The 22,215-nt window shown below is 40.2% G+C and overlaps 1 protein-coding gene and 2 non-coding genes across 3 annotated transcripts in view; all 3 read right to left on the bottom strand.

Moving 5' to 3' along the window:
* Positions 1-2,300: 2,300 nt before the first annotated feature.
* The window catches only part of NOP58 (NOP58 ribonucleoprotein), a 32,187-nt gene continuing 12,272 nt past the window's right edge, over positions 2,301-22,215 (bottom strand). Inside the window, exons 6-15 of the mRNA XM_004601280.2 lie at positions 19,201-19,265; positions 18,014-18,148; positions 16,302-16,447; positions 13,748-13,874; positions 10,255-10,418; positions 9,124-9,258; positions 8,615-8,676; positions 6,778-6,908; positions 5,662-5,816; positions 2,301-4,809 (exon numbers count right to left, since the gene is read on the bottom strand). Coding sequence (XP_004601337.1) covers positions 4,759-4,809; positions 5,662-5,816; positions 6,778-6,908; positions 8,615-8,676; positions 9,124-9,258; positions 10,255-10,418; positions 13,748-13,874; positions 16,302-16,447; positions 18,014-18,148; positions 19,201-19,265 — 1,171 coding nt within the window. The 3' untranslated portion in view covers positions 2,301-4,758. The remainder of the gene's footprint in view (positions 4,810-5,661; positions 5,817-6,777; positions 6,909-8,614; positions 8,677-9,123; positions 9,259-10,254; positions 10,419-13,747; positions 13,875-16,301; positions 16,448-18,013; positions 18,149-19,200; positions 19,266-22,215) is intronic.
* On the bottom strand, positions 13,506-13,588 carry LOC129400212 (small nucleolar RNA SNORD11). The gene has a single exon (XR_008627528.1). It is a non-coding gene; the product is annotated as a small nucleolar RNA SNORD11 (small nucleolar RNA).
* Positions 16,167-16,251, bottom strand: LOC129400213 (small nucleolar RNA SNORD11B). The gene has a single exon (XR_008627529.1). It is a non-coding gene; the product is annotated as a small nucleolar RNA SNORD11B (small nucleolar RNA).

Raw genomic sequence — 22,215 nt, 5'->3', positions numbered from 1 at the left:
GGTTCATGCAGCAATTTCATGTAAATTATTTTCTGACCACTAGCACAAGTATTCCCATCCTGTCAGTCTGCTTGTGGCCACTGCATCATGCTCAGCTGGTTATTAGTATGCTGCTGGCCCAGCAGATTACAAGATATAAATAGATGTATTTGTTGTCTGACCAACTCTTTTCCTGGAGTCAGGCACATTTGCCACTGCTGAAAATCAAGGCCTTCTCTGAGTCTTGGCTCAGGGCAGGAAGGCAGAAATTCTGAGGTCCAAGAACACACACGATGGCCTCCTTCCATTTCTGTGGTACAGCACAGTAGCGCAGATAAGTGCACCAGGTTGCCCAAACACAAAGGGCATCCAAAAGCAGTTTAAGAGAGAGATAAGGACAATGAGATACACTATAAACTCAAATCCCACTTTATGGCTTGCTTTATGATTTCCATTTCTCACCTATTGAGATCTCTACATGTTGCTTTCCTCTTCAAGCAATAAAGGAATTAAAATGGGATGAGAAAAATATAATCTTCATCAGCAGGATCTGAGATTTGAGCTTCTCTGTGAATACAAAAAGCAACAGCTACAGAAATTTTCTGCTTCCTTGAGATCTCCCAGCTAGTTAACAAGTTCCTGGTCTGGAGTGGACGTTTCCAAATGCTAAGAATGTCAAAATCTTACTGAAAAAATTTCAGAGGTAAAAAGTTCAGAATTGAAAACTGAAATAGTGTTTTGTTTGCTTTTTAAAAAAGACTTTTGAAGCCAGAAAAATAGTACAGGAGGTAAACATCACAGACAACCCTAGCACCACCTATGGTCTCCCAAGCACCATCAGGGGTCACTCCTGAACAGAGCCAGGAATAGCCTTTAAGGAGGTGTGGCTTAACCCTTTCAAGTCTGGTGATATGTGGCAAACCAGGCTGGTGGTTAAATGTTAGAGCCTAAGGATGAGGTCCAGTGGTAGAAGAGAGGGAATTATCATCAAAATTAAGATTTATTTTTTGGCTTTTGGGTCACACGCAGAGAAGCTCAAGGGATAATGTGAACCTGAGTTGGCCACATGCATGGCAAGCACCTTACCCACAGAATATCTCTATAGCCCTAAAAAAAAAAAACCCAAAACCCTTAATTTTCAAGCATAAAGGAAAAACACAAATTGATTAACATCTGTATACTCATCACATATAATGCCTGACATTAAAGTGCTTAATTAATGACATCCATACATTTTCCTTAATTAACCGAACAGAAAAGTGTTGTCAATGTTACATGAACTTGGGTGGGGACACTAACTTACTAGTCATTATTTAGTTGACAGTCCTCCAAGGCACAGGGGTAGTACATTGAAGGGATAGTTTTTCTCAATTTTCCTATTTGGATTAGTAGCAGAAGACGCTATAACCTTGAATAGTTTTATACAGTTTATGACTACAAAATTTTAAGAAGTAGAATGAGAAAATCATCCAGTTAAAAGATACTTAAGGAACTGTAGAGTATTACAAATAAGGCACATAATTTGCACATGGCTGACCTGGGTTTGTCCTATATAGTTCCCAGAGGACTGCCATGAGTAACCCGAGCATCGCCGGGTGTAGCCCCAAAATCAAAATAAAATAAATGGCAAGGGCTAGAGAAAGAGCAAAGCAGGTTGCGTGTTTGCCTTGCACTGACAGGAGTGATCCCTGAGCCCAGAGCCAGGAATAACCCCTAAGCATTGGCAGATGTAGCCCCCAAACAAAAACCAAAAGAGATACTTAGTTCAGGGACCAAAGAAAGTAGAGGCAGAGTGTCTGGCTTGCACATGCCTGACTAGGGTTTGATTCCCAGCACCCCAAATGGTCCTGAGAGCCTTGAATAGTCCCAAAGCAGTCAGGTGGAAGCCCTGAGCATCACTGAAGTAGCTCAAAGCTGGGAGCGGCTGAGGAGTGAGTGACACAGGAGGGAAGACACTTAAATTCAAGAAATTCAGTGCTGGGTATCAAACCTAGGGCCTCACACATATATAAGTGAAGTAAACAACCATGGAGCCACATCTATGTCCCAAATTAATATATGTATTCTTTAATTTTACCACATAGTGTTCTAAGGAGTTGGTGAGGAGAAAATGATGATTATCCTGGGGCCTGATAGTATAGAAAGCAGATAGATAGAAAGCAGTTAAAACACTTGCCTTGCACACAGCTGACCCAGGTTCAATCCCTGGTACCCATATGGTCCCCCAACCCAGCCAAGAACGATCCCTGAACACAGTGCCAGGAGTAAGCCCTGAACACTGCTAGGTGTAGCCCCCCCAGAAAAAAACTCCTGATAGCAGATTTCTCTTAGCAATACTGAATTTAATATGCAAATTAGAATATTTTGAAGGCAAACTGGCACTATTTTACACTTAATCCCTGACACAGAAATTTATCCTATATGAACACAAGTACATGAATATAAACAAAGGTATTCAGTAGTTTTGTTTATAATGAAACAGCAACATAAAGACCATCAAAACTAGAAGTACTCCAAAGAAAAGAAATGGTGAGCCTGGTTTAGACACTGATTCAGCACATTCTGTCAAGTTTTTAGTTAACTGAAGAAGGAAATGTTGTCATTTGCAAGTTTGGGGTTTTCTTTGTTTTCCTAAGATGTTTTATTACTAGTTTACTTGCTTTTTTAACCTGCTTCAAGTTTGGTGTTTCTCACATAGACAATAGAGGCCAGAGAGACATTTCAGTGGGTTAGCATATGCCTTACATGCATGCCTTTCGGTTCCTAGATGTCTTGATCACCACCGAGAACGGCCCCCAAAACCAAAATTAAAAATAGAAAATTGTCTGCTAGCTAAGTGCCTTAACCACTGTACTATCTCTCTGGCCCTTGGGTAGAGTTTTAAATAGCTAGGACTTCAGTACTTAGGGCAGCCGGTAACCCAGATTCAAGGTTTTTCCCAGACCTGTAGACTATTGAAATCAACCAGGGGTACTTTATTAACAGCAAGGGCCACTTTCATACAACGCTTTCAGGGTAAAAAAATCTGTTTCTGTCACAAATCAAGAATGTGCCTGGATACTGTGAAGAGATACAAATGACAACATCCTCCTAGGGAGCAAAAATAATCAATTTCATTACAGAATTATGCTTATGGTGTACATGTAACTTCATGCAGTTACCTCAAAATATCTAAACTTGAAGTGAATTTACATCTATGTAAATTTACTAATTTTTCTATAAACCAACCAGTCTATAAAAAGGGAAAATTGACATTTCAAATTTAGTAAACTGAAGCACTGAGGGACTGGGGACTGTAGGGTTAGTGACAGAATGCCTGCCTTGCATGTGAGGCCCTGGCTTTGATTCCCAGCATTACTTAAAAATCAGGTGTGCGGGTTATAGGGTGGGGGAGTCGAAAGGAGAGCTCTGTGATTTGACGTTTCAGTTGATACTTTTACCACTGAAAGCTTTCCCAACTAATTTGCCCTACTAACCTCTTTATTCAGAAAAATTAAGTGAACAAAGAACCCTCCAATTACGCCCAAGGATATTATTGTTGCCCCACCCCATCCACTGGAGAGGAAGACAATGCTTAAACTGTCTGTTGGGCCTCACCTGGCAGTGCTCAGGGATTACTCCTGGTGGGGTTTAATGGAATATATAGGATGCCAGAGATAAAACCCAGGTCAGCTGCATGTAATGCAAACACCCTATCTGCCATGCTACCTCTTCAGTCCGCTAAATTGATACTTTAGTATGCCTAGAACTAAAACTCAGTATGTGTATGCCTGTAGCATACACAGATATGATTTAAAAACCACATTTAAGTCCTGTGAATGTTATGATGTCTATCAACCAGATCAATCACATTAACTGTTCACACAATAAAAGCTTTCTTTTAGTAACAAAGCTTTTATATTCTGCACTGGTTTATAACCTCACTCCTATATTTTTCTAGCTTATCTTTTCCCTTTTCCCCCTTGATCTTTACACTGTAAAAATCATTTGTATTGCCTTTTTGTTTGTTTTTGGGCCACACACTGTGGTGTTCACAGCTAACTCCTGGCTCTGCGCTCAGAAATAACTCCTATGCTTAGGGGCCATAAAGGGATGCTGGGGATCGAACCCATGTCAGCTGTGTGCAAGGCAAGCACCCTACCAGCTGTACTATCTCTCTTCAGCCAAGCATTACCTTTTAAAAAGTCAGTTTGGATTTCTTTAGAAGCAAATCAGGGCTTAGAGTATAGTAATTTTGATACGTTTTAAAACTATGAAAAAGAGTAACTTTATCCACAAATGTTTTTTCTTTTTGAAGATACACTAATACGTTTTGCTCACTTACTTTTAAATCTTAAACACAAAACAGTTTTATTTAGTAAACACAAAATATTAAGGAGGAAATGAAAGGCAGTCCAAAAAGGCAAGAGAAACAGTGAGGTTCTTAAAATGGTTCATGGAGTCACTGCCTACAAAACAGCCATTTCAAGTCAACCATTCACAACTAGCAAAACAATGATCTTCAAAGCTAGATAAAATATAAAAAAAGGACCGAGGATTTTCTACCTAATATAAAGAGATCACAGAACTGCCTTAAAATACAAAGAAAATATTTTTATTTGTATAACAAAGACTCTAAGAAATGATATATTAAAGTTAGCAGTTTATGCCATGTGACAAATATACACAATCATTTTGTTTTCTCCAGTCTCCCTTAGATTACTGCAGAGTATCTCTGGTGCATTCCTGATAATCCTAAGCATGATGTATCCAGGTGAATTCAATTATGGTTCCCTTCCGTTAGTCCTCATCATCTCTCTTTTTTTTCTTTTTCTTCTTTTTCTCTGAACTCTGAAAAGAATCACAAGAATGCTTTTTAAAGAACTGTGAAAAGTAACTTTTCCTTATGAAAAAGTAAATGGTATCTGTTCTCTTGAGACAAACTCTGGAAATAAAACTAAAATTTAGAAATATAAGGGGTCTGAGATATAACCGTATAAGAGCACAGGTGGCCCTGGGTCCAGTCCCTCAATAAAAATTGTTTTAATAAAATCCACCTGGTCAGGGCGTTCTGGCGAGCAACGCGGCCGGAGAATGCTCCGGACCCGAAACCGGGCCAGCAACACCGGGGATCCAGACGGATGAGGTGCAGCCACCACAACCTCTCCAGATGGAGCCCCGGCGACACTGAGCAGCAACTAACATGGCTATGGGATGCCAGACTGGGACAACTCCGAACCGCGCGCGACCTTTTCTAAAAACTGAAAACATACAATCTTTTAATGGAAAACTATCAAATGCTACCTTGGTAGTAGGGCTGTCTTTCTTGAGGGGAATCTCCAACAATAATAGTGAGTTTTGTGTTGAAATATGGAGCGTAATCAAGGTAAAGAGAAAATGAAGTGAAATTCATCAGTTTTACAGTTGGGGGTGGGGGAGGCGGGGGGTATACTGGGGTTTTTGGTGGTGGAATATGGGCACTGGTGAATGGATGGGTGTTTGAATATTGTATAACTGAGACATAAACCTGAGAACTTTGTAACTTTCCACATGGTGATTCAATAAAAATTAAAAAACAAGAAAAGCTAACAGACATTAACATGGGCTCACAATAAGAAAAAATAATCCACCTGGTCAGTTTCATCTACATAAAAGACAAAATTCCAGTCTGAGCAAATGTATTAGCATTAAAAGCAAACATACAATAACAGTTGTGCTGGTGCATGGCTCCTCATCAGAAACTGGTTCTTCTTTTATGTGTTTCTTTTTGTCTTTTTTCTTCTTCTTTTTCACAGATGTTTCCTGTTCTTCTTCCACTACCATTGCTGCTTCCTCCTCTTCCTCCTCCTCCACTTCAACTGAATAGGATAAACGTAAAAGACACAATTAACAATGTTATCACTTTAATTGCCAAAATCTGTTCACTGTCACTGTCATCCCGTGGCTCATCGATTTGCTTGAGCGGGCACCAGTAACGTCTCCATTGTGAGACTTGTTACTGTTTAATACACCATGGGTAGCTTGCCAGGCTCTGCCATGCAAGCAAGATACTCTTGGTATCTTGCTGGGCTCTCTGAGAGGGGTGGAGGAATTGAAACCAGGTCAGCTGTGTACAAGGCAAACGCCCTACCCGCTATGCTATAGTGAGTAGCCACAAGGTCAACCTAAAGTCAACCTGCAGCAAACTATAAAATCTGTTCAATTAAAAAAAAAATTTCCTGGGACCAATGTGAGTACAGCAAGTTAAGGCTCTCTTGCCTTGTATGTGGATGATCCAGGTTTGCTCTCCAATACCCCATCCGGTCTCTTGAGCCCATCAGGACTGATCCTTAAGCACCACTGGGTGTTGCTCACAAAGAAAAACTAGATGTAAAAATCCTTTCATTCTGATTAAGCATCCAATGTGGAATGCTACGCTCAAAAAGCATTACAACCTGGCATGTGACCTCCAGTCATACTTACCAACATAACATGAAGAAACAATTAAAAGAAGGGTAAGAAAAATTGTACTACATGATCCCCCTGGGTACCACTGGGTAAGGCCCCCAAACAAGTGGGGAGGGGAAAGGCTAAAGACTTCTACGTAAGGGGCTGGAGCGATACTACAGCGGGTAGGGCGTTGACCCGGGTTTGATTCCCAGCATCCCATATGGTCCCCTGAGTACCGCCAGGAGTAATTCCTGAGTGCAGAGCCAGGAGTAAACCCCTGTGCATCACCAGGTGTGACCCAAAATGGAAAAAAAAAAAGACTTCTACATAAATAACACACATTTATTAAATTAGGGAATGTAAAGCAACACTTTAAAATTAAAAACTAACCTTTAATTTTAATCTTGGGTTTTTTAGCTTTCTTTTCAGTAACTTCTTCTGTATCTACTTGTTCTATCTTGCGTTTTTTAGAACAGGTTGGCAGTGTAGAGTCACCAGATGGATCATAAGTCTTCACTTCACTGAAAGAGCCAAAAGTTTAAAAAGATCTTAACATCTACCACTAAAATCTAAGGCAAACAGCATTCGATATCTCATTAATATACAATGTTGTTTTGGATTTTATTAGGTCACATCCACAGTGCTCAGGGGACCAGCCATACATGATATTGAGGATCAAACCCATGTACGTGGCAAGCAAGTCCAAAACCTCTACCTCGTATTCTCCCTCAGCTTTTCTAAATTGCTATCCTTAATGACAACTTATGAATACTACTTTATGAATACTAACAGTTTCCAAGGCAAAGAGGATTAATGTTTCATGTTTCGAGTTTCATGTTTGAAACTTAAAGAGATAAGCTAGGTAAATTGATTAATCAAAATGGTGATTATGGTAAAAGAAATTTTTAATGGGAAGAAGAGAAAATCTCATATCCTAATGTTAGAACATTGTAAAATTTAACTTAAAAAAATCAAATAAAATAACCTTCTGAAGAGGCAGTTAAACAACAGATGCATACTGGTTATTCCTCTTGACTGTACTGGATTCAGTGAAAAACCAGGCTGCTTAATTGTTAACAAGGCAAAAAATAAAAAATCAAGATAACAAGTATGTAAATGTGAATTTAATTTTTTAACTAGCTTTAACTGAATGTGTTAAAAAAGTTTGAAGTATGACATCACAGAATTATCTGAAACAATTATTCTATACAAAGGAATATTCTACCTTCTAAGCTGACTATTAGACTCACGGATCTTTAGTTTAGAAGTTAAAAATGTAAATAAAAATAAAAACACAACTACAGGTTAGGGGAAATGGATCAAAGAGCTGGAGTGCTGCTTTACATATGGTGGGACCCCCAGTTCAGCACCCAGCACCACATGGTCTCCTGATCACTGTCATAAATGTGCCGACCACTGTGCCAGGAGTAGCCCTTCTAATCACATAATACGTGGTCACTACATATTTACAATGGAAAATTTATAAAATGAGAAAAAACATTGGGGCTACAGCTTTCTCTACAGTCTAGTACTGATCTCTTGTTAAACTCCCTTTCATTTATATAGGAATTATACCTGGCAGTGCTCAGGGGCCCAGGTACTGCTAAAATCCAACTCAAAACCTCACAATTGTGAGGTTTAAAACTGTCAGCAGGAATCGGAGTGACAGTATATTTGCCATGCACTGAGCCAACCTGGGTTTAATCCCTGGCATCCTACATGGTCTCCTGAGCACTGCCAGGAGTAATTTGAGTGCAGAGCCAGGAGTAACCCGTAAGCATCACCAGATGTGACCCAAAAAGAAAAAGAAAAAAAAAAGTAAAATTTGTCCAATAATTAGGGTTGGGAGATATGACAGTGATTAGGGTGTGACATGGTCTCCAAGGAGCAATAAAACATACTCAGGCCCTCCCTCTCTTCATGAACCTGAACCACTTCAAGGGCCTCAATTCACTGGTGGACATCCCCAGAAAGTCAATAATTAATGTTTTAATTAGAAAAACCATTCATCCATCTACCACAAATATACTCACATTTTTTTTTTTTTTTTTTGCCTTTTGGGTCACACCTGGCGATGCACAGGGGTTACTCCTGGCTCTGCACTCAGGAATGACTCCTGGCGGTGCTCAGGGGACCATATGGGATGCTGGGAATCGAACCCGGGTCGGCCGCGTGCAAGGCAAACGCCCTACCCGCTGTGCTATTGCTCCAGCCCCAATATACTCACCTTTTATGTTCATATTTTTCTGCTTTTGCTAAAGCTTTTCCTGTTCCACTAATTTTCCGTATCTAAAAAAAGAAAAATTATCAATATTTTCTTTTTAAGTGAAGCAAGATTTTATTGAAACTTATTTAGAAAGATGTAAGGTGAGAGAGAAATACATATTTGAGGGAATACAGGCTTCTCTAGAAATAGGCAGGCAAAGAAACATCGAGATAGCAAGTGTGATGTGTTCAAGAGAGGATTAAAGAGCAAGCTATAAATGATTTTCTAAATCTCCTTATAGTAGTTTATCAACTGATCCAGAAAGCAGCTTAATTGCAAATACTCTATCTCACATCAAGTTTTGGTGATGATAAGGAAAACCAAAGAGCAAGCACAAAAACAATACAATATATAATATACAAGTATATAAATGTTTCACAAAAGTTTTTACGAAATAAAATCCCTCTGCACATATAAACTGCTGAGCTTTTAATACAGAGCAATTCTGCAATAGGCAGAATGTTTCTTACCCCTCTATCTTCCAAGCTCCTTAACCTGGCCTCTAATTTGGCTCTGTTCTCAACTCCCATGGCAGAACTGGAATCTTCACCGAAAGCATCATACCGAATAGCCAGAACAGTCTTGGCTGCCAACATTCGAGAAATCTAATAGAACATAAAAGCACAAAGGTACTCAAATTACATTCCAAATTGGGATATAAAAATCTCATGATTTTATCAGAAAATCACTCTGCTATTCATTCTAGTGTTTTCAAACTGAAGAATTACAAAGTATTATGAATTGAACAATTCAAGTCACCTATTTTATATTTAAATCACGGTATAGTGCCTTACCATAACATAATTTTGGTGGACAAAAAGATCTTAAGTAGCTCATCTAAAGTTGGTCCACACGACTATCCCAACACTTTTCTTAAGTTTCTGGTAGACTGACATTATTTCTAGACTCATGAGGTCACTCCTGCAAAAAAGTGTAGCCATCCCTTTCTCTTATAACATACTTTCAAATACTGGGCCAGAGAAATAGTGCAGTGACTAGGGTGTTTGTCTTGCAACAATCAGACCTGGGTTTTATCCCTAGTATCCCATTTGAGCCCCTGAGCCTGACAAGAGTAAGCCCTGAGCACTGCGGGATGTGAGGGGGGAAAAAACTTCTTTCAAGTATTTGAAGTTTATTTTTCAAGCTGATTTAATTTTAGCTAACTAAAAGAACCTGTTCTTTCTCACGTCACTTTAAAATTTACTATTTTATCTAATTCACAATTTCCTCATTTGTAGAGAGGAACCTATTGTTTCATAGGGCTATTAAAAAGGGGCTGAGGATTGAACCTGGGTCAGCAGCATGCAAGGCTAAGTACCCTACTCATGGTACTATCCCCCCGCCCTAGTTTTTTTCTGGGTCACACCCAGCAGTGCTCAGAAGACCTTTCATGGGGCAAAGATCTGAACCAGGGTCAAAGACAAGTGCCTTACCCTCTGCTTCATCTCTCTAGCTTTGCAATAACAATCTCAGTGTACAAAGTGCTTTTTATTTAAAGGACTTACCAATTATTAAAACTACTTATTACATAAAACAAAGGAGAAAAAATAAGCTGTTTGGAAGAGAAAAAAAAATTGGCCTACTATAAATAACTAACTCACCTTTCCTTTGTGTTTGGGACTTGACTGGCCTACAAGTGAAGCATGATAAATGAGCCCGTATTTAGGAGTATCTCGTCTAGACTTGAGGGCTCTGAAGAGTGCCTTTTCTGCTCCAAGAATCTGTACGGTAGAAGCGGCATGTTTGGCCAAATTCAAGAGAGAACCTTAAAAGAAAAGACGTAATTAGAAGGGAATGCATATATTTAAAACACTGGGCTTTCCCTTAGCAACCCAGGCAGAGATTTCAGATGAGCATCTATAACAAATCAAAGGTTAAGCTTGTTAGCAACATGTCACAGCAAGATCCCATGGCTATGCTGAGAAACACCACTCAATCACTAGCCCTGCAGTTTTTGGATAGCCACACACAATGGTCCTCAGAGGCTACTAATGGCTCAATGTGTGGGCAATAATATTCTTTCCCCTGAGGATTTGAACCTTGGTCATACATATACACAAGGCAAGCACCTATCTATATCGCCTGTACTATCACTCAGACAGCCTAGTCCCTATATATATTTCGCATGTCTCCATTTTTGGGGGATGAGGCCACACCTGGCGTTGCTCAGGAGTTACTTCTGGGCCCACACTCAGGAATCACTTCTAGTGTGTTTGGGGGTGAGATGGGACACACCATACAGGATGTCAGGGATGGAACTCAAGTTGGCCACATGCAGGGCAAGAGCCCCATAAAGCCACCATTTGTTGACATTTATTTTTGATACCAAATATTCTACTTTAGATACAGAAAACAAAAGAACCAAACAATCAGGACATCTTTGTAGAACCAAACACGTTGAAAGACAGCAGCTCGCTGGAGATCTCTCTGGACCTCATACTGAGCCAATTCTACCGGGGCACCTCAGATGGAGCGGGTGTGCCCTCTCCACCTATTCCAGACAAAACCACAGTGACCACAAACTTCCAGAAGCAAAATTCAGGTACACGGGTTCAAGGACTACAGCTCCAGGCCACCTGGTAGCAGCGGAGGCCATCCCTTCCCGTCTCCCCACCAGCTTGGGGTCCTGGCTGTCACACCCACAATCTACCTCTGGGCACCATCTCAGCACATCAGCAGCCTTGATCCAGAGACTCCCAAATGAATCTCAAAATGGTTGAGAATGATTAGTTCCTTACAGAGATGTTTTTGGACCCCAACCATTTACCATTTACAACTTTAGAATTCCAGAAACGCATGGCGACTTTTGTGGCCGCACGACTTCTCATGATATTCACAAGCAATAGAAAATACATTATCTAATATATGCCCCTGGCAGGCAGGCTTGAATGGTGGTGGAAAAATTCAAAATGGTGGTGGAATTGGTGTTGAAATGCTGAATGTAGTCAATTAATAGGAACAACCTTATGAAAAAAAAAAAAAAGAACCAACCATGTGAAAAAATTCTCGCATTTTGTTTGTCCTAAGGAAGACATGCTCAGGAGATCTGCTAAAAGTGCTCACCACCATGGCTTAGAAGCTGGCCTCACATGCTGGGGGAAAGGCAGCTCAGATAGAGAAGGGAACACCAAGTAAAATGTGGATGGAGATCCTGCTCAGGAACAGAGATGCGTGCTGAAAGTAGACTAGAGACTGAACACGATGGCCACTAAATATCCCTATTGTGAACCACAACACCCAAAAGGAAAGAGAGAACAAAAGGGAATGCCCTGCCACGGCGGGGGGGGGGGGGGGGGATGGATACTGAGTTCACTGGTAGTGGAGAATGGACACTGATGGAGGGATGGGTTCTCAAACATTGTATGAGGGAAACACAAGCACAAAAATGTGTAACTCTGTAACTGTATCCTCAGTGATTCACTAATTATAAAATAAATAAATTTATAAAAAAAGTGCTCACCAGATGTGAAAAGTTCAACTCTAGGGACTAGTGATCGCTAAATGGGGAGAGGGGCGGTCAGGGATAGCCTAAATTCTGCCAAGTATGTGCCCTAGAAACCCTTTATCTCTTAGAGCTATAAATCTACCTAAACTCTGAGGTTTTGGATGCAGACAAACTAGTCCCAGTGATCTGAATCTTGCAACTGAGGGTATCTGAAGGGAATATATGTCTGATTAGTGATCCAACTAAAGGAGCTCTTCTGAACACTTTGGAGTAGTCAATGTGATAGGGAATAGAGGAGATGGCTCAAAATAGAGCTAGAGCACATACTTTAAATGTAGGAGCCTTACGCCATAACCATGCTGCCAGACCCCATGCCAGGCTGTTTCATTCGGGGTGCCCCAGAGGGGGCAGGTGAGAGCCCTCCCTCCCCCCAAAGGATCCAGCCCCAACAGCCGAAAACCTCCAGAACTCAACCACCGCCATGCTCACGGCCACTCTCCACATACTCAGGCTAACCCTCACCCACGAGGGAACCTATTCCTGAACATTTCATACACTACCCACACTCTACCGCAACACATCTGATGGAGTTCAAAGCAGGAGGCAACAAATCTCAGGGGAAAAAATATTTTCTTTAGATATATACATAAAAGCTCACAAGGCTCCACTTCTAACAACGTTAGTGATCTCTTATAGAGGGACTTAATGGCCCCTCAGTGGAATATAACAATGCTCACCCTCTTTGCTCTAATGATACTTTTTTTGTAGCATTCTCAGCCGTTTTTCGTATCAATACAAAATATATTATTTCATTCTGCTTTGAGGCAGGGTTTTGGGGTTCGCGATGGAAATATTTAAAATATGGTAGTGGAAAGGTGTAATGGTTGTGGGATTGGTGTTTGAGTATTAAATGAAATCAAATATTGTGAACTACTTTATAAAATAAAAAATTATGAATGTAGGAGGAGCCTTGGTTTTGATCCCAAGGTCTCCCAAGCACCCACTGGATGCGATTCAAAAACAAGAAAATCTTCTGTAAAACTTCATTCGAAGTATTCAATTAAATAACTTTTAGTAGCACAGCAAAGTAACATTATTATTATACACAGGTATTAAATTATATTACAAATCATTTATAGTAGTGATTTAATACTTTGGTTTTCATCTCATTACTCAAATCTAGCATTAAAATATAGTTCAACCAGATGGAGAAACAGAGGAGTTAGGGCACACGTGTGGCTTCCTGACCCCCGTCTGATTTCCATTACACGGTGCCCTGACCACACTGGGAATGGCCCATGATTCTGGGAGCCTCCCATTAAACCAGAATTGCCAAAAATGACCCTGAGCATGGCTTTGGAAGCTTCTCCCCCACCACCACAAAAACCTGACAATGGACCATCATCAGTGTCTCAGAAGAGGTAGTGACTATAGATGCCTTCATTAACCAAAAGGAATCAGGCATGCAAACAAAAATCATCATTGAACACTTGGTCCTTTGTCCTTACCATCAACCACCTATTTCTACTTACTAACTAAAATTTCTTTAATAACTATAGTTTAAAGATTAGTAAGTACTTGTGTCTCTTATTTCCTAAATAAGATACACTAAGTCTACTCATGTTTACAAATTACATTGAAACCATCACCTGCATGGGCAATAAGTCGTGCTCCAACTAATTCACCAACCATGACTGTGACATTGGGTGCAATGGCCATCATTCGATTTTGTAGATATTCGTAGAGCTGGGTTCGATATTCTGAGATTTCAATCACCTAGCATAAAGAACAAAGTTGAGCAAATCACCAATGCCTTAAGATATCTCACATCACCAGAATCCTATACTGTTACAGAGCAGCTGTTCAACTCAAAAAACACCCTTTACTTTATTTCCTATAAATCAGCTGTTATAAAGATTTAACAGACAATATAAACAAATAATTACACTACCTAACATGTTACCTATATCATATTAAAACACTCCAAAGTATCTGATCAATAACACTTCGGGTAGGATGCTTGTCCTGCATGCAACTGACCCAGGTTTGAGCCTAGTATCCCAAATGGTCCCCTGAGCCTGCCACGAATGACTCCTTGATGGCAGATCCAGGTTCTTTGTGCATTGCTGAGTGTGCATTGCTGGATGTGACCCAAAAGACAAAAACAAACCCCCCCCCCCAAAAAAAAATCCACTTTAGAGCCAGAAAGATAGTAAAGCAGTTATTTGTTTTTGCATGCAGCCAAAGGAGATTTGATCCGTGGCACTGCATATATGGTCTGGAGTTATCACCGGTAGTAATCTCTGAGCACCACTGAGTGTGGCACAAATAAGCCCTGCCCAATAAAAATTTTAAAAAATACAATCAAACAACAAAATCATTCTAAGAGGGGCTGGAGAGATACTGCATGCTTTGCTGCAGGACGCTCAAATATTGATTCCTGGCACCACATGGTACCCCATAAACACTGCTGGTATTGATCTCCAAACAGAGCTAGGAGCAGCCCTAGCTCTACTGAGTATGGTCTCCAAATGAAACAAAACCAAACAAACAAAAACCAAATACTTAAAGGAAACTGGGAATGTAGGTCAGTATAATGGAGCACTTGTCTTCCATTTGGAAAGCCCGTGATCAATCCCTAGCAATTCAGGGTCCCCTGTATAGCACTAAATATGACCTCAAAACCAAACTAGCAAAAAACCTCCAGGGGGTAGTGCAGGATAACATTGGTTTGTCCTTTCAGCCGTGCCCAGGGAAGTTAGGTTTACTGGATTACACCCATCACACTGCTCTCGAGTCTTTCCCATTCCTTTGTGTATCTGTAAACTCTTCTCTGTGCTCTCCTTCCCAACCAGTTAATTACCTTTTTCCCTACTCAGATTCTGTTAGCTTGTAAGATCAGATCCTTCGAAGAAGACTAAACTTGCACTGTACGGTATGTCTTTTGCATAGTCTATCTCAAAGTAATGTCCTTTCTATATGGACACAGGAAGACAGTTAATATTATGCTTTTGTAACTTGGGAGTTAATTGACTCCAAATAATATTCATTCCTGGGCATCTGCTTTCTCGACTCAGTTGCCCTTAGTTCCTAGCACCCCAAAAAGCAGGGTCCCGACAAAGGACTGAATGGACCCAGGACAAGCTATGAGGTACCCTGGCATCGAAATGGGTCAGGCCAAGCGCCATAATACTTAACTGTAAGTTAAGAGCACGTTCATGGACAAACTTGGTCACAACCCAAAAGAGGTAACTGGATAAGGACCCTGCTGGGGTTAGGAAGACTAACCTGCCTGAGGACTGTGGTCTGGAATATATAGTGAGATGTCCTCAGGAAGAACCAAATTTTAAGCTTGATATATCTCTTACTATGCTCATACAGAATGACATTGCTAAAAATGTTAGAATTTACTACAACTATTTAAGTGGATTACTAGCTGGGCAAAGAAGAAAGCAACACACCCTGGATGGAATCCTGCCCTTGAGAGGATCTCTTAGTAATCTGGAGTAATCTCCTTAAATGAGATTTTGTCCTTGAGTTAATCTCCTGGAGGAGTGGTTTTACCTCTTTGATTTGTTAATGTTCAACCCAACCTTTGTATCACCACCCTACATGATTGCTACATAAACTAAGAGTGTAAGATGGGAAAGGGGGATCTAGGAATGAAGGGCAAGAAAACGGGGAGGAATGAAGAGTATGTGAGATGGGAGAGACAGAGATTGAATAAATGGCAACTAATCAGCAACCAGCTTGGCCCTTGTTCTTCCTTCTCTTGGCCATCGCCAATAGCTGTCCTGATCCAGTCCACACACAGTGGCTCAAGAGCACTGAACGCGGGCAGCAAGGGAGAGCCACCCAGAAAGCCTTCGAACACCCTACCGCGTGCATATTTTTTACAGGGTAGCACATATTGCTTAGGGGTGGACAGCATGATTCATTATCTATGAGGCTCTGGATTAAATCTAAAAAACAGATATATCTGTCTTTTCACTGAATGTGTAACTTATTATTACGACAATGCTAACAAAATATTACACACTAGTGTATATTCCCTGTGCATATAAATCAAGATGGCATCAGATGAGGTAGTGACTGAACACCCTCATATTTACTTATCAGGCAAGTGTAAATTTTAAAATCATCATAGCCATCAGATTATAGCACCACTACCATCACAACTACAACTCAATGTGTACATTTTACCTGAGTGCACAGATGCAAAATGTTACAAATATCTTCTTCTGAAACCTCTGTTCCCATAGATATCTCTGCAGCCGCCTTCACCTCTGCTTCAACTTCCTCAGGTAGTAATTCAGAAAGTGTGGCCGAGGCATAATTCCTCCTATCGCCTATGGAATGTTTGCATTGAAGGAGAATCACTCTTCAACAAATTATATAAAATCCACCAATCAAAAGAAAAAGCCAAATAAACCAAGAAAAGGGTGCCCAAACAAAACAAAAAGTGAACAAGTCAGACCTAGTAATTTTCTTATTTTTTCTTTTTGTTTTTTTTGGATCACACCTGGCAATGCACAGGGGTTATTCCTGGAAGTGCTTGGAGGACCATATGGGATGTTGAGAATCGAACCTGGGTCAGTCACATACGAGGCAAACGACCTACCCTCTATGCTATTGCTGCAGCCCCCTAGTAATTTTCCTAATGTAAAAAATTGATCTTTGATGATAATCTCCCCACTACAACCCGGGTTTGATTTCTCCGTCCCTATCGGAGAGCCTGGCAAACTACTGAGAGCATCCCACCTACATGGCAGAGCCTGGCAAGCTACCAGTGGCATATTCAATATGCCAAAAACAGCAACAAGTCTCATCAAGAAGACGTTACAGGTGCCCGCTCAAGCAAATCAGTGAACGATGGGACAACAGTGCTATTTCCCTACAAATAGCAAATTACATTTAGAAAAGTTACGTGATGAAATAGGATTCATGATATCTTAACATGTTTAAGATTCTATAATTACAGTTATACTAAAGCTAGGGAGAAATTTAAAAGGGCAATGTAACAAGTTAAGGACATCATTAACAATCCTAGATTTCTCTATTATTACTACTAACAAGACTAGTAATATGGAAAACAGTACTACTTTCAATATTCTAGGAACCCCCACAAGTCTGTTGCCCTGTTAATGACATTTTCACTATGAAATATATTTACCATAAATAAATCTTTGTTTTTTTTTTTAAGTTTTGGGACAATACTTGACTATCCTCAGGGCTTTCTCCTGGCTCGATGCTCAGAATTTTATATGGTACTAAGACTCAAAATTGAGTCAGTCACATGCAAAGCAAGTGCCTTAACTGTCATATCATATCTCCAACCTCTAAATAAACCATTTTAAGAAAAAACAAATTAAATGATTTTCTAGGAGCTGGAGAGATAGTGCAGTGGTTACAGTACCTGCTTTGAGCACGAGCAACCTGGATTCAATCCTTGTCATCTCATATGTTCCCATAAGCACCACTAAGAGTAATTCCTGAGCCAGGAGTAACCCCTGAGCACTGTCAGGTGTGATCTCACCCCCAAAAAATGTTTTCTGGTCTATAAAAATTCAAGTTAAAGTAATTATTGCTTCTAAAATCTAAGAGACATTAGGATACCTATATTTTAAAAAGGGGAAAGAGGGTCATTCCCCTGAAAGAGCCTCCAACGCGGCACAATTGGGAAGGACAAGTAGAGGGGCTGTTAAAATCTCAGGGTTAGGACGAATGAAGACTTTACTGGCACCAGCTTGAGTAAATCAATGCACAGCATGATGACAATGATAGTGTTATTTAAAAAAAAGCTAAGTCATAAAAAATCTTCATGAAGTATTTAAGGAAAAGAATTACTGTAAACAAAAGAGACAAATACATTACATTACAATACATAGGCACAAATAATCTATAAAGTAACTTACCAACTTTCTGTAGACATTTGCAGTATGTCAAATTATCTGAAATAATCTTTCCTAATTCAGGAAAATGCCAGCCATACCATTCTCTACACCGCATAATGTAGTTGTTTAATTCTTTATCTAAATCATCCAACAAGGCTGCAACAGATTTCAAACAAATAAAAAAGCATCTTAAAAGGAGTTTAAATTATGGTAAAGTATACATAAAATTTACCACTTTGGCCATTTTCAAGTGTATGTTTCAGTGGCATCAAACACTTACACAGTATTGTTCAAGTGTATGTTTCAGTGGCATCAAACACTTTCACAGTATTGTAGAGCTATTACACTATCCATTTTAGAATTTTCACCACCACAAACTGAAACCATGTCTTCATTAAACAATACGTTCACATCTGACCTAAAGTTCTTGTAACCTGTTTTGTATTCTTGGGTTGCGGTGGGGGGAAATGGTTGGGTTGGGACCATATCTACAGAGTTAAGGGGACTATATATAAAAGACCAAGAAAAACCTGGGTCCTGTCGTTAACACATGCCTTACTCACTGTATTATCTCTCTGATCCTCCTCTGTTTTATATTCCTGTGATTCTGTCTATTCTAGTAACTTTTAAGTAGAAACACACAATACCTCCGTATTGGCTTTCTAAATCTGACCTATTGACTGAACATGATCTCAAACTTCAAACATGCTTCCAGCCTTTATAAGAATTTCACTCCTTTTAAAGGCAACGCACAGGAGTTACTCTTGGCTCTGCACTCAGGAATTACTCCTGGCGGTGCTCGGAGTACTATATGGGATGCTGGGGATAGAACTCAGGTGAGCCCCATGCAAGGGAAATGCCCTACCCGCTGTACTATAGCTCCAGCCCCAGGACTCCATAATATTCTATTATATTCATGCATATATATTTACTCATGACATATTTTATCTATTCATCTGCTAATGAGTATTAATTTAGTAGTGATTTTTGTAGCTAAGGCTGATAGTAATCTTGAGTATTTGAGTACCTGCTGTCAGTTCTTCTAGAAATACAACTGCTACTTAAATATTTAAAAATGTAAAACTGTTATGCTTCTGTCAAGTTTTTAAGAAAGCCACTCGATGACATGGGATAATGACCTATTAACTTAGGTTTTAATAGTAGGAAGAGGAATATAATAGGATAAGTCTGGAATGAACCATACTTACAAATTGCCTGAACAATCATTGTGTCCACTTTATCTGCACTGAATTTCAATCGGTATCGGGACAAACTGGGTAAAAGGAGGAAATAAATCACTATAAAATTCAGGAAAAGCATATTATTAGCATCTTAAAATTACTTTTACCTAAATCACTTTCCATAATACTCTTTTCTACACTGGGAAATAAACTTAAAAGGAATACAATATGCAAACTAGAAAGCATACATTAAAAAAGAAAATACTTCTTCGCCTGCTATCCTCCTGTATTAGGAATGACAAACAGTAACTACCATGTGATAAAATTTAAAAAGGCTCAATATGACTTTTACAACATATTAGTTTTTTTGTTTTTTTTTTTTTTTGCTTTTTGGGTCACACCTGGCGATGCACAGGGGTTACTCCTGACTCTGTACTCAGGAATCACCCCTGGCGGTGCTCAGGGGACTATATGGGATGCTGGGAATCGAACCCGGGGTCAGCCGCATGCAAGGCAAACACCCTACCCACTGTGCTATTGCTACAGCCCCCGTATTAGTATTTTTATACCCACTGCTGGAGGAAAAAATGTGCAAAACTTTATTTAAAAACAAATTTTTTTACACACCCAATGATGCTCAGGGGCTTACTCCAGGCTCTGCACTCAGGAATCACTCCTGGTGGTGGCTCGGGGAACCATATGGGATGCCAGAGATGAAACCTCATTCAGCCACAAGGAAGGCAAGAGCCTTACCCACTGTTCTATCTAGCCCCAAAAGTGCAACATCTCAATATCTGAAAAATGTTATATTTTGTTGTGTGTGTGTAAGCTGTACTCCTAAATAAGGAGCACTTAAAGGCCCCAGGACACTCTCAGCAGTATTTGTTATGTACGAGAATGAATCTGAAGTTTTGGTATACATAAGCAAATACACGGCAAGTAAGTACTCCAGCCTTTTGGGGTATCTACCTTGAATACATAAGCTCTGTATTATAAGCTTTCCTTTTGTGGGGTCACAAGCGATGCTTTGAGGACCATGTGGTGCTGGGGGATAAAACCCGGGATTCCAGCATGCACTCCAGCCGAAGCTGTGTGTCCCTGACACTCCTCAAGGTTTCTTGCTTTTTTGGCTCATGCCCAGCGATTCCTAACTATGCACTTGGGAATTACTCCGTTTGGGGAGGCGGAGGTCCATATGGGAAGCAGAGGATCAAACCCAGGTCAGTCACATGCAAGGCAAATGCACTATCCACTAGACTATAGCTTCAAGCCCACCTAAAAGGTTCTTAAACTGGTCATTACTGATACTATGGACTTGTTATGTCATTGTTACGGAAGGCTCTCTGTAAAATAGCAATATCCATGGCCTGTACTGATTCTAGTTAGTAGCTGATCCAACTCTATTTTGGTAACTAACTTGTGTCTCTAGAGGTTGACAAATGTGCAAATCAGAGTTCTTTCCATGTGACCTCTTTTACTCAAGAAATTTTCATGTGATCCTGAGTACACAGCAATATAAAACATGTACACAAATTTAGTGATTATAAGTCATAAAGAAAAAATCGGGGGTCGAAGTGACAGTAAAGCAGGCAGGGCATTTTTGCCTTGCACATGGCAGACCCGGGTTTAAACCCCAGCACCTATATGGTCCCCTAAGCATCACCAGATCAATGAGCGCAGCCAGGAGTAAGCTCTGAACACCAACAGGTGTGCCCCAAAAGAAAACAACAAAATCATGAAGAAATTTATTTTAAAACTTTGAAAAGTTAAAAAAAATAAGTAAAATTTAAAAATTTAAAAAAAAAAAAACCCTTAGGGGCTGGGCAACAGCACAACGCAGCCATCCTGGGTTGATTCCCAGCATCCCATATAGTCGCCTGGGCACCGCCAGGAGTAATTCCTGAATGCAGAGCCAGGTGCGACCCAAAAGGGAAAAAGAAAAAAAAAAAAAAAAAAAAACCTTTGAAAAGTTACATAGCCCCATATAAGAACCCGATCCATATAAGCTAAATTCTAAGTGATATCAGACTATTTCAGATTAAGAATCACTGTCCAGGCGGCAGACAGAGTACGGCAGATAGGGCCTTGCACATGGGTTTGATCCCTGGTCCCCTGAGCATCACCAGGAGTGATTCATAAGTACAGAGCCAGGAGTAACGCAACATTGCTATGTGTGGCCCAAACACCAAAAGGAAAAAAAAAAATCACTCCTAGGGCTGGCACAATCTACTGGCATCCTGAAATCTAACACTGCAAGGTCACCAGAGCACTGACTAGTATGGCCCCCTAACAAACACATAACAATTTAAAAATTTTAAAATAAAAAATAAACAGTGCTAAGGGCTGTAACTATAATACAGCATGTAAGGTGCTTGCCTTGCACACAGCTGACCTGGGTTAGATCCCTGGTACCCTATATGGTTCTCAGAGCCTGCCAAGAATAACCCTGAGCACAGAGCCAGAAGTAAGTCCCGATCACCTCCAGGTATGGCTCCCAAACAAACAAAAAGAAAAAAGCAGTGCTATACACACTATTCAGACATTTAAGTCTTAATTTAGTATTAGCTATTGTTTTTCTTTTTAAAAATGCATATTAGCATTATAACTAGAATAAAGCAGGCAGCAAAGGCATACCCACACAAAGCAAAGAAACCAGTGCAGGTAAGAAAATCTGAGGGGAAAAAAGTGATAGCATACGAGGTAAGGTGCTTGCACGGCCAACTTGGATTTGATCCTTGGCACAACATATGGAGCTATCTCTAAACACAAAGCCAAAAGTAAGCCTGAGTACCACGCAGCATGGCCAGAAGAAAACCTGAGGGCATGCATGGTAGAGCAGCAAATGATTTACTTAGCAAAGAAAAGAGCAAAGACCTCAAGAATTGTAGGAGCTAACGCTACAGAGTAGAAAATGACTATTAAGAGTGACTGGGAGATACTTGCAAGGCTGGAGGGCATGCTCTACATGAGCAAACACTGTTCTCTATAGCTGGCACATGTCCCCTGAGCACTGCCACAAATATCCCCTTTGCCTCAACAAAA

Source organism: Sorex araneus, chromosome X (assembly GCF_027595985.1).
Source record: "Sorex araneus isolate mSorAra2 chromosome X, mSorAra2.pri, whole genome shotgun sequence".
Taxonomy (NCBI): domain Eukaryota; kingdom Metazoa; phylum Chordata; class Mammalia; order Eulipotyphla; family Soricidae; genus Sorex; species Sorex araneus.
Note: the sequence above shows the minus strand (reverse complement) of the source record. Positions and strands in the feature narration are given on the sequence as shown.